The 15989-nt window shown below is 37.7% G+C and overlaps 1 protein-coding gene across 1 annotated transcript in view; it reads right to left on the bottom strand.

The window, feature by feature from the left end:
- The window catches only part of LOC138851456 (uncharacterized), a 66460-nt gene that overhangs the window by 48323 nt on the left and 2148 nt on the right, over window positions 1-15989 (bottom strand). Inside the window, exons 2-3 of the mRNA XM_070080595.1 lie at window positions 11938-12237; window positions 9582-9830 (exon numbers count right to left, since the gene is read on the bottom strand). Of these exons, the coding sequence (XP_069936696.1) occupies window positions 9582-9830; window positions 11938-12237 (549 nt within the window). The remainder of the gene's footprint in view (window positions 1-9581; window positions 9831-11937; window positions 12238-15989) is intronic.

Below are 15989 nucleotides of genomic sequence, written 5' to 3'. Positions count from 1 at the left end.
TGTCTACAGATTATATGCTCTTTAAACACTTTAGCTACAGTCTCGGCAGTCTTAGCTGCAACGGGCATTTACTCACGGTACCTGGTGAAATAGTCTATAAGGGTATTCGCAATGACTCGAACACTGTGACACGAGGTATTAGCTATAAAGAGACTGCTCTTACAGTCATTAACAACACGTAAAGATGACTCGAGAAACAACTTTTTACATTGCAAGGATTACTGTCAACTAGGATATTACCACCATCTGGAACACAAGGGACAACAACAACACTCTAGTGAGCACACTAGCCACAGAAACGTCTTTCTGCAATGGCTTGTGACATCAGCAAGAGATGATATAGCTCACTGCAAGTAGTCTTTCTTCGCAAGACGTCCCCTGGGAGGAACGACTACTTGAACAAGTAGCCATCACAGGAATAGTAGTCGCAGTACCCAGGGTTGTCTGAGGTTCCTCTGAAACTCAAGTAACTGCACACTATCCTGCATGCATGATATTGTAGGGGCTGGATTCCAGACAGGATTGACAGTTTTACTAGTGCCTAACCGCTCGGCTACGTTAATAAATAATTCACAGATCTACAAGAACTTAATCTGAACTTCACATCCCGCAGCACTGTGACAATTCTCAGATACAAGCTGTGAGAACAAACATTGTCTAAGAGCTAGACACTGTCTTTCAGTCGGTAAGGGACTAATTAGATTTTGTACTGAATCATTATTGCTTGGACTGGCAGAAGTCACTAAGTTATCACCCAAAGTTACTTGAGACATCACTGCAAAGAATGGACACAGGGATACAAAAAGCAAAAATAATAAAAGAAATTATACGACACAATAAAGCTTAAATGGGATTAAAAATGCTTAACAAATCTGCATAAGTAATGAGAATGTACAAGACACACTGCAGAGCAAGTAAAACGCACTGAATTTTACTCGGCAAGATAAGACAACACTTTGATATTCAAGGGAAATCTTACTGAAATTTGCATTAATAGCATGGTAAGTTGTCTTTGCTCTCTACTCAATAAATAAATTCAATAATAAATGATAAATCAATAAAAATAATGAAATACAATCAATAAATCTTGTGCAATATTAAAATAGACTGAGAAAGAAATTCTCTAAGAAAAAAATTGATACAAATCATTAAAATATTATGCACTAAGACACAAGTAAATGGAAAACTGGAATCACAGAATATTGCATTGAATTATACTTTAGCACTATCGTAAATGACAATTACTAAGCAGGAATTGCAGCGCAAAACAACACGATAAAGAATTATGAAAGTAAGCAAATCGAATCACTGCATAACATTTAAATTGCACAAAAGGTCATTGCAGAATTAATTAATAAATCAATAAAAAATGCACACACAAGGAAATACAGCTTAGAAAAATAATAAAAATATCAATAATTAACTGGTTGAACGTTTTAACTCTTAATTTCAACTTAGGCAACAATTACTCAAACAGAGCAAAGGGAACATGTTACTTTAAAAAGAAGTTAAACTTACACTAAGGGTGAATTTGTTCAAAGAAATATGAATAATATGCATAAAATAAAAGGACATAAAATACAGAACGGAGAAAGTGCAACACTTACAGTAATGCAGGAAGCACAAACATCAATAGTCACAATACTAGTGTATGATTTTTTTCGCAATATGGTCTTGTGTTGAAGAATTGAGACACTTATGCAACACATGGGACTCTTTATTGAAGAAACGTTTCGCCACACAGTGGCTTCATCAGTCCGATACAAAGTAGAAATGGGTAAGGAGAGTAGAAGTTTGAGTTAATCAGTCCCTTAACCTGGAATAGATGTGTTCAGTCCATCCTACAAGAGTGATGGACTGAACACATCTATTCCAGGTTAAGGGACTGATTACCTCAAACTTCTACTCTCCTTACCCATTTCTACTTTGTATCGGACTGATGAAGCCACTGTGTGGCGAAACGTTTCTTCAATAAAGATTCCCATGTGTTGCATAAGTGTCTCAATTCTTCAACTTGTCGGTTTTCAAAACCATTCATCACATGGTCTTGTGTTGAAAAAATGCAACAGGTAAGACACGGACTAAATAACAATAATTAACACAAAAAAATGTTGCACACACAATAAAATGGTAAACGATTAGCACAAAATCAGCAGGAAAATACAAGGAAAATGCTGGGGAAAAGTAAAAATGACAATGAAAGTACTGAAAAAAAATGAATAATACACAATATTGAAATATAGAGCAAACACAAGGTAAACAATGTAATGAAGTACTTCACTGAATGAATGACTGGGCAATGAGTACAATACTGCACACAAGAGATAATGATAAATGTAAACACAAGTTTATAATGCTTGCAGCAGTGTAGAGAATTAACACATATATATTGCACACAACAGAAAAAAGAAAAAAAGTACTTCAAATATAAGGAAGGAACACAACACAACATATATATAAAATAATATACGAAAATTAAACAAGAGAACACTAGATTATTATTATTATAATCAAAAAGAACCGCTAAGACACAAGGGCTAAACAGCGCTGCAGGGCAGGAAGGAAGCGAGGGCATCAGGTGGCAAAAGGGAGATGGATGAGTAATAGGTTACGGAGAGCAGCGAGGCAGTGGATGGTGAAAGGGTAGAGGGCAGCAAGAGACTGAGCTAGAAAGGGCTGAGGGGAGTGTGAAAGGTATCATCATCAGAGTTTGTGGAGTAAATCAGTCGTTGTCAAGAAGTCAATGAGAGAGTCAGGATTAAAGGAGGGTCCATCAGCAAGAAGGGAAGGTAAAGAGAGAGTATTAGAGCAGAGACGACGACGGAGGTAAATTCTGCGTGCTCATTGATAGAGGGCAGTCTAACAGAATGTGGCTAATCGATACTGGAACCTGACACGTCTCACAGCGAGGAACAGGGTGCCTCTCCATGAAATACCCATGAGTAAGACGAGTGTGGCCAATGCGAAGGCGGGAGAGAGTGGTCTCCCAACCTTGGCACTGATGACAAGAAGACGGCCAGTAACCTATGCTCGGTTTAATAGAATGAAGTTTGTTACCGAGTAAAAGAGAACACTAGAATCTAACACTAAGTCTGTAATCACAAGCCACTGAATGTCACTAAGACTTCACTGTAGACTGAGAAAATGTCTCAAACACTCCCAAATGTCACTATATAAAAAAATTAGTATCACTGGAGTGATGTCAGTGGAGAAGTGAGGATGGTGGTAGAAAGATGAAGGTGATGACAGGATGGATAATGAGAACCTTCAAAACTAGGGAGGCCAAGCCTATGATGACACTCTTCAGGTCACTTGTTCTATCTACGCTGGAATATTGCTGCACACTAACAGCACCTTTCAAGGCAGGTGAAATTGCTGACCTAGAAAATGTACAGAGAACCTTCACGGTGCGCATAATGGAGATAAAACACCTCAATTACTGGGAGCGCTTGAGGTTCCTGAACCTGTATTCCCTGGAACGCAGGCGGGAGAGATACATGATTATATACACCTGGAAAATCCTAGAGGGACTAGTACCGAACTTGCACACGAAAATCACTCACTACGAAAGCAAAAGACTTGGCAGACGATGCAACATCCCCCCAATGAAAAGCAGGGGTGTCACTAGCACGTTAAGAGACCATACAATAAGTGTCAGGGGCCCGAGACTGTTCAACTGCCTCCCAGCACACATAAGGAGGATTACCAACAGACCCCTGGCAGTCTTCAAGCTGGCACTGGACAAGCACCTAAAGTCGGTTCCTGACCAGCCGGGCTGTGGCTCGTACGTTGGTTTGCGTGCAGCCAGCAGCAACAGCCTGGTTGATCAGGCTCTGATCCACCAGGAGGCCTGGTCACAGACTGGGCCGCGGGGGCGTTGACCCTCTCCAGGTAAACTCCAGCTGACTCACACACTCGCTCGCCGAAATTCTGGAAGAATCAGCACTCACGGTGGACTACACACAACAAGCTTTGTCGTTGGCGCTCGGATATGAAGAAACACACTCTGGATCTTGACCTGTTATGCATAGCCAATAAAATTGATGAGTTAACCCAGTACAAGGGTGAAATAAGCCACACGTGGATAATGCTGTGAAGTGGGTAGTGGAAGTGGCATTGGCGCGCTTCGTGAGTCACGAGGCGGCTGAGAGGGGCGTATCCCAGGATGGCCGACTGACACCCACACTCTCACAATACGCACACGAATATTTTAAGCCTTCTAGCCAGCTTAAAAAAAAAACACAAAATAACACAAGGGTAGTATGAGCACTCAGGATGGCTTGGAAATGGGAGCACATTATTATAATAAAAAAGAAGCGCTAAACCACAATTGCTATACAGCACTGGGAGCACAAAGAAATGATGAGGGATGGAACTCAACATGGTTCGCTTGAGTACTTCTCTTGGTCAGCTAGGTTAACTTGCTGGCCCTTCATACAGGCTAGGGTAGCTTGAAATCTTGTAACTATGAGCACAGCAGGTCTGGATGGCTTAGGGGCAAGGCACTTCCCCGATAGACTAGCTTATCTGGCTTGGCTTAAGTTGTAAATTTAGGTCAACTCCTCGGAAGCCATGCAAATAAGCAGATAAAGCACAAAGACTGACCAGGAAGCAGTGAAGACAGGCTGGCATGGGGTATGTAGGAAGAATCTGTCTCTGCAGGCCTAACGTGCTGTGTGTCACACAAGACGCCTGCCGGCTCCTTATATCGCCATAATCGTCAGAATTACGGGCCCCTGCTGCTACCAATTTATCACGTGGGTACTTGAAGGAGATATAGGAGTAAGAATACATTCGGAGGGTTGTCGATAACACGTATATTGGCAGAGTCTTGAGGGGAGTATATTTTCAACAAACCGGCCATATCCCACCAAGGCAGGGTGGCTCAAAAAGAAAAATGAAAGTTTCTCTTTTTAAATTTAGTAATTTATACAGGAGAAGGGGTTACTAGCCCCTTGCTCCCGGCATTTTAGTTGCCTCTTACAACATGCATGGCTTACGGAGGAAGAATTCTGTTCCATTCCCCATGGAGATAAGAGGAAATAAACAAGAACTAGAAAGAAAATAGAAGAAAACCCAGAGGGGTGTGTATATATATGCTTGTACATGTATATGTAGTGTGACCTAAGTGTAAGTAGAAGTAGCAAAAAGTACCTGATAAGATAAGATTTCGTTCGGATTTTTAACCCCGGAGGGTTAGCCACCCAGGATAACCCAAGAAAGTCAGTGCGTCATCGAGGACTGTCTAACTTATTTCCATTGGGGTCCTTAATCTTGTCCCCCAGGATGCGACCCACACCAGTCGACTAACACCCAGGTACCTATTTGCTGCTAGGTGAACAGGACAACAGGTGTAAGGAAACGTGTCGAAATGTTTCCACCGCCGGGAATCGAACCCAGGCCCTCCGTGTGTGAAGCGGGAGCTTTAGCCACCAGGCCACCGGGCCAGTGTATGTGTGAACCACCAGGTGGTATTCGTATTATTAGTTGACAGGGTGTATCAAGGAGATAAGATGTTTTCTGATGGTAGTTTTGAAGGTGATGAATGTGTCTGCAGTTTTGGAATTTTCAGGTAGGGTGTTCCAGATTTTAGGGCCTTTGACATACATTGAATTTTTGTAAAGGTTTAGTCGGACACGGGGAATGTCATAGAGATGTTTGTGTCTGGTGTTGTGCCTGTGGGTTCTGTCACAACTATCAAGAAAGCGTTTTAGGTCAAGGTTAATATTGGAATTTAAGGTCCTGTAGATGTAGATTGCACAGTAGTAAGTGTGGATGTACTGAACAGGGAGTAAGTTTAGATCTATGAAGAGTGGGGGGGGGTGTTGCCAGGGATGGGATTTAGTGATTATTCTTACTGCGGCTTTTTGTTGGGTTATTATTGGCTTTAGGTGTGTTGCTGCAGTTGAACCCCAAGCACAGATAGCATAGGTGAGGTATGGATATATAAGTGAATGGTATAGTGTGAGAAGGGCAGTTTGTGGCACGTAGTATCGTATCTTGGAGAGGATCCCAACCGTTTTGGATACTTTTTTGGTTATGTGTTGGATATGGGTGCTGAAGTTCAGGTTGTTGTCGAGGTATAGGCCTAGGAATTTGCCCTCATTATGCCTGGCAATTAGAGTGTTGTCGATCTTAATGTTAATTTGCGCATCTCCTGCTCTGCTACCAAACATAATGTAGTAGGTTTTGTCAACGTTAAGTGTAAGTTTATTGGCTGTCATCCAAGTCGATATTTTGATCAGCTCCTCATTAACAATGGTGTTGAGGGTGGCAAGATTAGGGTGAGAGATGACATAAGTCGTGTCGTCAGCAAAGAGAATGGGGTTCAGGTGTCGAGATACGTTTGGAAGATCATTGATGTATATGAGGAAGAGCAGGGGACCAAGGACACTTCCCTGCGGAACTCCAGTATCAAGTGGCTGTGTTGTTGATGCTGTGTCTTTAATGGTGACATACTGATACCTATTAGTAAGGTAAGATTTGAAATATGCAAGCGCATGGCCTCTTATACCATAATGGTCAAGTTTGTGGAGTAGGATGCCGTGGTCTACTGTGTCAAAAGCTTTTCTTAGGTCAATAAAAATTCCTAGTGGATATTCCATATTTTCCAATGCTGTGTAAAGCAGATCTAGCATTTTTATAACTGCATTGTTAGTGCTTTTATTTTTCCTGAATCCAAATTGGCAGGGGGTTGAGTATGTTTTGTGACATTATAAATGAAAATAGTCTCCTGTGCACGAGTTTCTCGAAGATTTTGGATAGCAATGGTAAGTTTGATATTGGCCTATAGTTGTTTAAATCTGTAGGGTCACCACCTTTATGTATTGGTGTAACCCTTGCCATCTTGAGTAGTTTCGGGAAGGTGCTAGTTTCTAGTGACTTGTTAAAAAGTAATGAGATAGCATGCGAGAGGACATGGGCCGCTCTCTTGTACAATAATGGTGGGACATGAGACAGATTCCCTGAGTTATTTTTAAGTGACTTTATAATCTCGGTGACTTCCGTGGGCTCAGTTGGAGCAAGATAGAAGGAATTTGGGAAATTCCCATCTAGGTAGTCCCCGGCATGGGCATTGGTACGTGGGATTTTATTGGCGAGATTAGAACCTATGGTTGAGAAGAAGTCGTTTATCTTGTTAGCTGTGTCAGTGGGATGCAGTGGTGTTTCATTAGGTTTAGTTAGGACAATATTCTTGTTTTTTTCAGTTTGTGGGTCCCTAGAATCTGAGAGAGTGTTTTCCAGGTCTTTTTTATATCTCCTCTTGTGTCAGTGAATCTACTGGAGTAGTATAGTTGTTTGGCTTTCTTTATTACTTTGGTGAGGACTGATGAATAGTGTTTAAGAATATCTTTGTGTATTAAGCCCTGTCTATATTGCTTTTCATATTGGTGTTTCTTATCAATGGATTTCAGAATGGTGCTGGTTAGCCATGGGCAACCAAGCCGTTTGTTTGTGATCTGTTTCGTTTTTATAGGACAATGTTTGTTGTATAGTCTAAGTAGTTTGTTAAGAAAAATGTCTGTCCAGTCATCAATACCATTGGCCTTGGAGAATTCTGTAGGCCAGTCAACAGTCTCTAGGTCAGCTGTGAACTTCCTTATTGAGGCCTCATCATGGAGTCTAAATGAGACTTTGTTGTATTCAAGTGGTGGTTTACTAATGTTTGTCAAGAGGAAGGTAGGGTAGTGGTCTGTAGTGCTATCTGTGATTATCCCTGATTTAAGGGGGGCTAGTATATTGGTCCATATGTGGTCTATTATGGTTGCACTTGTTTCAGTGAGCCTGGTTGGTTTAGTTATTGTTGGTATGAGAAGTGTGTTGTTCATATTGTTGATGAAATCAGTTACAGGCTGATCATCTAGTAGGCCAAGGTTGATGTTGAAGTCTCCAGCTAAGAGAAGGTGGTGCTTATTCATTTGTCTGTTTGTTATTAGTGCCTTTAATTTCTCACTGAAGTTTGGGATGTTTGTGTGGGGTATCCGGTAAATGGCACCGATTGTTATAGGCGTCTTAAGGTTTTTTACAGTAAAATTAGCAAAAATGTATTCTCCATATTCATCACTAAAGCAATTGGTGCTAATACAAGATAATTGGTTAGAGTAATAGATTGCAATACCACCCCCAACTTGGTTTGGTCTGCAGTTGTGGATTGCTGTGTATCCTGGTAGAGGGTAGATATCTATTGTGTCCTGCTTAAGCCAGGTCTCAGTAAGAATAATGCAGGAGAAGGGTGTCTTTAGTGATTCAAGGAGTGCCAGGAGGTCATCATAGTGTTTGCTTAAGGACCTGATGTTGTAGTTAAGTACTGATAGACTTTTATCATTGTTTAGGATAGTGCTGGCTTGTGATGCTGTGTAGTAAAGGCAGTTACTTTCCAATAGGTTTTGATTGTGTGTCAGATTATGTAGGTTTAGATCAGGGTCAACGTGATCAATCATCTTCTAGGTTTAAATTATGGTTATTTATATCCTGAGTTGTGTGTTGAGTTCTAGTACTGATATCTGTAGTGGTGGGAAGTTTGGACAAGTATATAGCTATAGCATTTTGGTCATGTAGAGTATAGTCACTAATACACATAATGAAGTTGGTGTTGTCTATGTGTTGTGCTGGAATGAGCTAAAGTACAACTAGGTATAAACTAATAATATAAAAATACAAATTAAAAATAGCACAAGACTCTCACTTGTAATTGCACTAAGGTCTAATGTAATGACTTTGGTATGACTATGTATTGAGCTAGAATGAGCTAGACAACTAGGTGCACCAGCACTAGTAATTACACTATGTCTAATATAATGAATTTGGTATTGACTATGTACTGAATGAGCTATAGTACATCTAATGATATAAAAAAGGCACAAGACTCTCAGTTGTAATTGCACTAAGGTGTTATATAAGTTGTTTACAAGAATTAGAGTATAACTAGATTTAAATTGACAAGATAAAATATACAAGTTAAGGTAGCAAAAGAATAAAAAAAGTAGAAAAAAAAATATATGAGGTAGTTGGTACTAGTTAGCAAAAGATAGTTAAGGGCCTTGAACAATAATATAATTGAAATATACACTAATTGCACACACAATATAGTCACTAAGATATGAAGATAATCTTAGAGTAGGAATTATGATATAAACTTATAATATAAAAATACAAATTGAAATGGTACTTGCAATTGCACTAGAGTCTGGTATATGTTGTTGACAAGATCAAGAGTATAACTAGATTTAAATTGACAAAATATAATTCACAATTGAAGTACCAAAAGAATAATAGTAAAAAATAACAATGGTAATGTCTTGGTTATAATATGATAGTAAGATGGTAGACAGGTACACAGGTACACAGGTACGCAGGTACACAGGTACACAGGTACACAGGTACAAAGGATAATATAAAGGTTGGAGTTGAATATACAAACTTGAAAATTTGGCAACAAAATGTTATGGGAAGTATAAAATAATGTTTAATGTACAAAAGTAAAATTGACTGGTAGTAAATATGGTGTTTAATAAAATTTTAGTAAGTAATATTTATAGTATAAACTTTAATCATATCTAATAAATATTGTGGGATCTTACCTTTAAAGGTAACCTTCCCAGAACATTGTTGTGGTGTGTCGGTTTTAACTACAAGAAAATCTGCCCCATCTCCTTCACCATAACCAGTAATTTCAATCTCTAAAGCGCCGCTTCCAACACCACTTGCAGCATCTTCAATTTTAAGGCCATTTATGAGAATCAAGTCACAATTGCCAGAAGCAGCGACCGTAACGTGGAGTGTAGCAGGGTCACCGTATGTCAGCTGTGATGATGTTATGGTTAATAAATCTGGGAATTAAATGAGGAAAAAACAGAATTAAATTTAGACAAGGTTCTTACTTATTAAGACTGTTTAAATCAGTATATCACTCAGACACCTCATCTTATATGCATTTGCTAAATATAATAACAATAATAATCCTCTAACTCTATTCTTCTCTACTACTCTAGTATCGATTTTGTTATCTCTTCTCCACTATTGTCAAGAAAGTTTATGACTTTCAGGTCGAAACTAGAATGCTAGGTAAATACCGAAATTGGGAAATAAATAATACTTAGATGTAGCGAATACCTTTATTAACCACACTTTTTACACAGAGTGGAAGTAATCAAACTGTGTGGGACAAGCATTGTTGATAACAGAGGTATTCAATGTGTGGGATAAACACGTTGATAATAAAGGTATCCACTGTGTAGAAAAGCGTTGGTAATAGTGGTATCCACTGTGTGGAAAAGCGTTGGTGATAGAGGTATCCACTGTGTGAAAAAGTGTTGGTAATAGGATTATCCACTGTGTGGAAAAGTGTTGGTAATAGAGGTATCCACTGTGTGGAAAAGTGTTGGTAATAGAGATATCCACTGTGTGGAAAAGTGTTTTTAATAGAGATATCCACTGTGGAAAAGTGTTGGTAATAGAGATATCCACTGTGTGGAAAAGTGCTGGTAATAGAGATATCCACTGTGGAAAAGTGTTGGTAATAGAGGTATCCACTGTGTGGAAAAGTGTTGGTAACAGAGGTATCCACTGTGTGGTAAAGAGTTTTTAATAGAGATATCCACTGTGGAAAAGTGTTGGTAATAGAGATATCCACTGTGTGGAAAAGTGTTTTTAATAGAGATATCCACTGTGGAAAAGTGTTGGTAATAGAGATATCCACTGTGTGGAAAAGTGCTGGTAATAGAGATATCCACTGTGAAAAAGTGTTGGTAATAGAGGTATCCACTGTGTGGAAAAGTGTTGGTAATAGAGGTATCCACTGTGTGGAAAAGTGTTGGTAATAGAGGTATCCACTGTGTGGAAAAGTGTTGGTAATAGAGGTATCCACTGTGTGGAAAAGTGTTGGTAATAGAGGTATCCACTGTGTGGAAAAGTGTTGGTAATAGAGGTATCCACTGTGTGGAAAAGTGTTGGTAATAGTGGTATCCACTGTGTGGAAAAGTGTTGGTAATAGAGGTATCCACTGTGTGGAAAAGTGTTGGTAATAGTGGTATCCACTGTGTGGAAAAGTGTTGGTAATAGAGGTATCCACTGTGTGGAAAAGTGTTGGTAATAGAGGTATCCACTGTGTGGAAAAGTGTTGGTAATAGAGGTATCCACGGTATCTAAGTATCATTTATTCCAACTTATCAGACCAATGAATATTATATTCTTAAATCTTAATAAATTCATTTATATGCTGTCTACGTAACCTTTCTATCGAATTTTCATCTTTGCTTCATTCTACTGATTTATTATTCCTGTGTTTATTTTCATATTACCCAAATGAGTAACGTTATTCTCAGGCTCTTTCATTTGCATTTAGGTCGAGAAGCTTACACTGTAGTGAACATTCATTAGGAAAGCTTTAGCGGCGATTAAATTTTTTTTCAGGCTCCTAACATCTCATAATTCAACATTTTTCCATTTCATCCATCTTTTTTTCAAAATCTTCATTCCATTTCTCGCATCATTATTAAGGAGGTTGTTGTTAGTATTTGTAATAATAATATTATTATTATTATTGTTATTACCATTGTCTTAACTGGTTTCAATTGTCACTATAATTATTGATATTGTTATATTATTATTATCACAACTAAGTGCTAAACCCATAAGGGTGATATTATTATAAAAAAACACCCCCTCCACGTTAAAATTTGTGTTATTAAAGTATTAGGCTCAAATTTGATCACATTTTTAACTTAAACTTGAATTTTATTTAATATAGAGGAGAAGGAACTTTATTTTTCAACTCAACGTATGAAAGTATTAATATAAAATTATAAAATATGATTAAGCATATATTAGTTTCATTCAATGAAATACGAATATCAAGAGTCAAGCTTAATGCTTAAGCTTCTTCAATTGTTACTTATGCTGAAAATTACATTGCGTATAATGTTGAAAAAATATTACCTGAGGTTGCTTGTTGTATTTCTATTCCAGTAGTGCAGATGTCCAATGTGTCAGAAAAACTATCAGAAGCAGTGTTTTCTTTGGGAGCACAAAATGATAATGTAGGAGCTGTAGGATCTAAAGTACCACTGTACAAAACATAACTTAGAATTGATAATGATGCCAAATCACTGGAGACGGCTTCTGAGTTGAAAACAATGTCACTGAAGGTATCAAAAATGTCAGGGGAACACTCTACTCCCACTAGAAGCTGGTCTACAAAGTTGTAAGCAGTTGTACACGCTGAAAACAATTCCTTGTCTGAAAAAAAAAATTCCTTAGAGAAATCAGAGGCAAAATATTATAGTTAAATGTAGTCCATGTTGTTCGGACTAAGTTTATACTAGGGTTATGAAGGCTTAATTTCAACTCAAAAAAAAAAAAAAAAAAAAAAATTTAATTCCTAAAAAAGCGATTAAAGTAGTAAAATCTCTGACTCTCTCACACTTTATATATATATATATATATATATATATATATATATATATATATATATATATATATATATATATATATATATATATATTCGAAAACGGTGAAGTCGACTAACTTTACAACTAATTAACCAACATTAGCTAAACAGTTATAACTGTAACTTAGCAATAAACTCACTAAGGTTATATATACAACAATATTAACTAACATAAAGTCTATCAACATGATGTATGTACCTACTAACATTCCTTTGATCACTATTTTTTCTTTTTTAATTTCAATAATTCACAAAAGAACGATGCTCTTTTGAATGCATTAGTTCACAACAGAATCGTCCTTTTGTGGCTTACTGAAATTCAAAAGAAAATAGTAAATCATGATTCTACTTAACAAAATAATTTTTAGCAAAGATTTTATTTAGACAAAATGCAAACCTCACTGAACGTGAAGTGACATGACATCACTTGAGCGTTTGACTCAATCCCTTCTCTAAATTTGTAGTTTGGTGGAAAGATGGACCAAGAATGTTATTGTGAATAATGAATACACAAGAGAATTTTATATTCCCTAATTGAATCTGTGCAGCGTCTACATTAATTATCCAGCGGGTGTCACCGTCACCCTTGAAAACTATGTAAAATCCAAGATGGCTGCCTAGGTATTTATTGATCATTTATGATCAACACGAACATTATTTTAATCAGATTTATTGGCAACATTTTTTTAGGTAAATTCACGTTCTGTTCCTTCATATTGAAGGCATAATGGTAGGATGATTCCATATAAATAGGATAGCCAAAATGACTGCTCTCTTTACCCTTAAGTGATAAGATAAGCTAAGATTTCGTTCGGATTTTTAACCCCAGAGGGGTTAAAAATCCAGGACTGTCTTATTTTATCTTATCCCCCAGGATGCGACCCACACCAGTCGACTAACACCCAGGTACCTATTTCCTGCTAGTTGAGCAGGACAACAGGTGTAAGGAAACACGTCGAATTTTTTCCACCCGCCGGGAATCGAACCTGGGCCCTCCGTGTGTGAAGAGAGATCTTTCACCTCGGTACAAGGTGCGCGGCGCACGAGCGAAAAAAAAATCGAAAAATTATGAAAATTGAGTTAATCATATAGAAAAATAGCTTAACTCTTTGGCAAACAATGGTACAAGAATCAATGTTCTACGACGTTTCTACAGTTATATCAGGTATGGTGACGGTGATGTGCGTAGCACGTCTGCTCACACCCCGTATATTTTTTGGATTTTTTTCCTTGTTTTTTCTCGCTATTTCTTGCATTATTCTCTCTAATATAATAATTGACGATTTGGCATTATATAAGAGTAGGCGGATCTTATCCGTAGACTTTCAGCCAATGAGAAACCATCTGGGAACATTAGCTGACTCAGCGGAGTTTTTGCTCTTGAGAGAGGCAGGAGAAATCACTTCATTATTACGCTTATCTCAACTTTACGGCTTATTTATCTATCAGAATTGATCTAATATGACATAATAAACACTATAAATAACATACAAACATGTTATATACTCTAGACTGAATAAAATATGTCATAAAATGGCGAGTGTTCACCAGAAATATTCCATATAAGATATTTACCCTCTTCCCATGTCGTTTTCTTTGGTCTGGAGTTTTGAAGCGGTTAACTGTGCTAGAATACTAGTTTCATAAGGAAAACACCGAAACAAATGTGATTTTTGCGGAATTTTTTTTTTTCGAGACGGGGGAGCCGGCCCGCTTTCCAGGCATATATCTCGGAAGTATGTTATTGACTTATTTCACTTAACTACTCCTTTACTACTTAATTAAGTGGAATAATATTCTCAGAAATTGTAAAATAACGATTTTTCTTATTTTTAGTGATGCACTTTTGGAAATATTCCAAATATTTTGGAATTTATATGGGAGTAAAGGGCAGATATTTTGCAACAGTCTAAGAAATAACAAACTTTATTTTTTTATGGAATAAAGATAAGATATTTAGAGGAAAGTGCAACACCAAAAAATCGTATTAGCATTGTACTCTGGGCACTAAGTGCCCAAACAACCTTACGTCGTACCATATAGGACAACCATCCTGACAAAGGGAATTTTCAGTAAATCTTTCTTTTTTCAGTTGTTGTTTGAGGTATCGTATTGACAATTATTTACAGTAAATAGAGTAAATACTTCGTCTTCTGCTCCAGCAATGAAAGAAATCTGAAGAAAAACAAACAAAAAAAAAGACATTTTTTTCTTACTACCCACTCTTAGCCACCAGGTCACCGGGGCTACCGGGCCACCGGGCCACCAGGCCACCGGGGCACAAGTGGTGGTGGTAAAGACAGTAAAACACTAACTTTCCCGGCATCCTTTGCATTACTCAGATGAAGTAAAGTGAACCTAGCAACATTAATATTTTCATAAAGTATATATTTATTTTGGGTCACATTTGGAGAACATTAACCCAACATTTAATTTTCCTACAGAATGGTATCTGTACGTACATGGTCAATGTTAGGATGATGAATAATGCAACATGATCAACTGGGCAGTAATATGTGACACAGTAATTAATACCAATATATTCTTGATCATCCTTCTCCATTATTTATTTTAATCAGAAAGAAGTCCTAACCCCGTAATGGGTTATATAGCACCTGTAGAATGGGAGGCATTCAGGTTTGATCCAAGAACCCTTCACCAGCGTCAAAGTACCTTCCTTCCTCGTTAACTACTGTTTATAAAAGTACAGATATTATCTCTACTGACACAAAAATGTTCTGAGATCAAAACGAATGTCTAACTAGAAAATCAGACTTTCTTCTAAAATCCTTACATTAAACTTTTCCCTAGCACTAGATTAACTACATGTATTTCGATCGTTACGCAGTCCGAGAAAGGTATCCCTGAATTGAATAACCCCAGCCCCCTGTACGCTAATGCAAGCGAAAAGAATTTCAGAGTGCAGTATAAGTATATAATGCAGTTAAGTATTAGCTCTGAAGATCTGAATTGAATCAGATTTGGTATTCACAAGTTATCACACGGACACTAATATCCATTTTTTTAATAAAAACAGCAAATTAAGACATATACACCCCCAAAGTAAGTCAAACCTTCCACTAAGAAACACCAGCCTTGAAGCCAAACTAAATTCTCTTATCACAGAGAAACCAGTATGCTAAAATATACCAGCACAGTAAGAAAGCCAGTCAGAATTTAAATTATCAAGTTATCAGCGTTGAAATTAATGACAATTATATCAGGCACTCATAAATTATTTCATAAAAATCAGTATTTCAATTTTGACAGTTCTATTTTTTTTATGAAAAGGCAAACTGGGACCAACCCAAGAATTTGGGTCTGGTTACCATACGTAAGTGCTGAAACTTACAAGCCCATAGTATGTGTAGTTATCGAGTTATCAGTGAAAGACAAACAAAAAGCTGGAGAAAGAAAAAAAAATGGCAACTAGAAGCAATGCGCGACTCGAGAAAGGTATCCTCGTATTTCATAACCCCAGTCCACTCTACCTCAATACTCACACAAGGAAAAGTGCAGGATAATCATAAAATTCTAGTGG

The sequence above is a fragment of the Cherax quadricarinatus genome, unplaced genomic scaffold (assembly GCF_038502225.1).
Source record: "Cherax quadricarinatus isolate ZL_2023a unplaced genomic scaffold, ASM3850222v1 Contig657, whole genome shotgun sequence".
Taxonomy (NCBI): Eukaryota; Metazoa; Arthropoda; class Malacostraca; order Decapoda; family Parastacidae; genus Cherax; species Cherax quadricarinatus.
The sequence above is the reverse complement of the archived record's forward strand: the minus strand, read 5'-3'. Positions and strand labels throughout refer to the sequence as shown.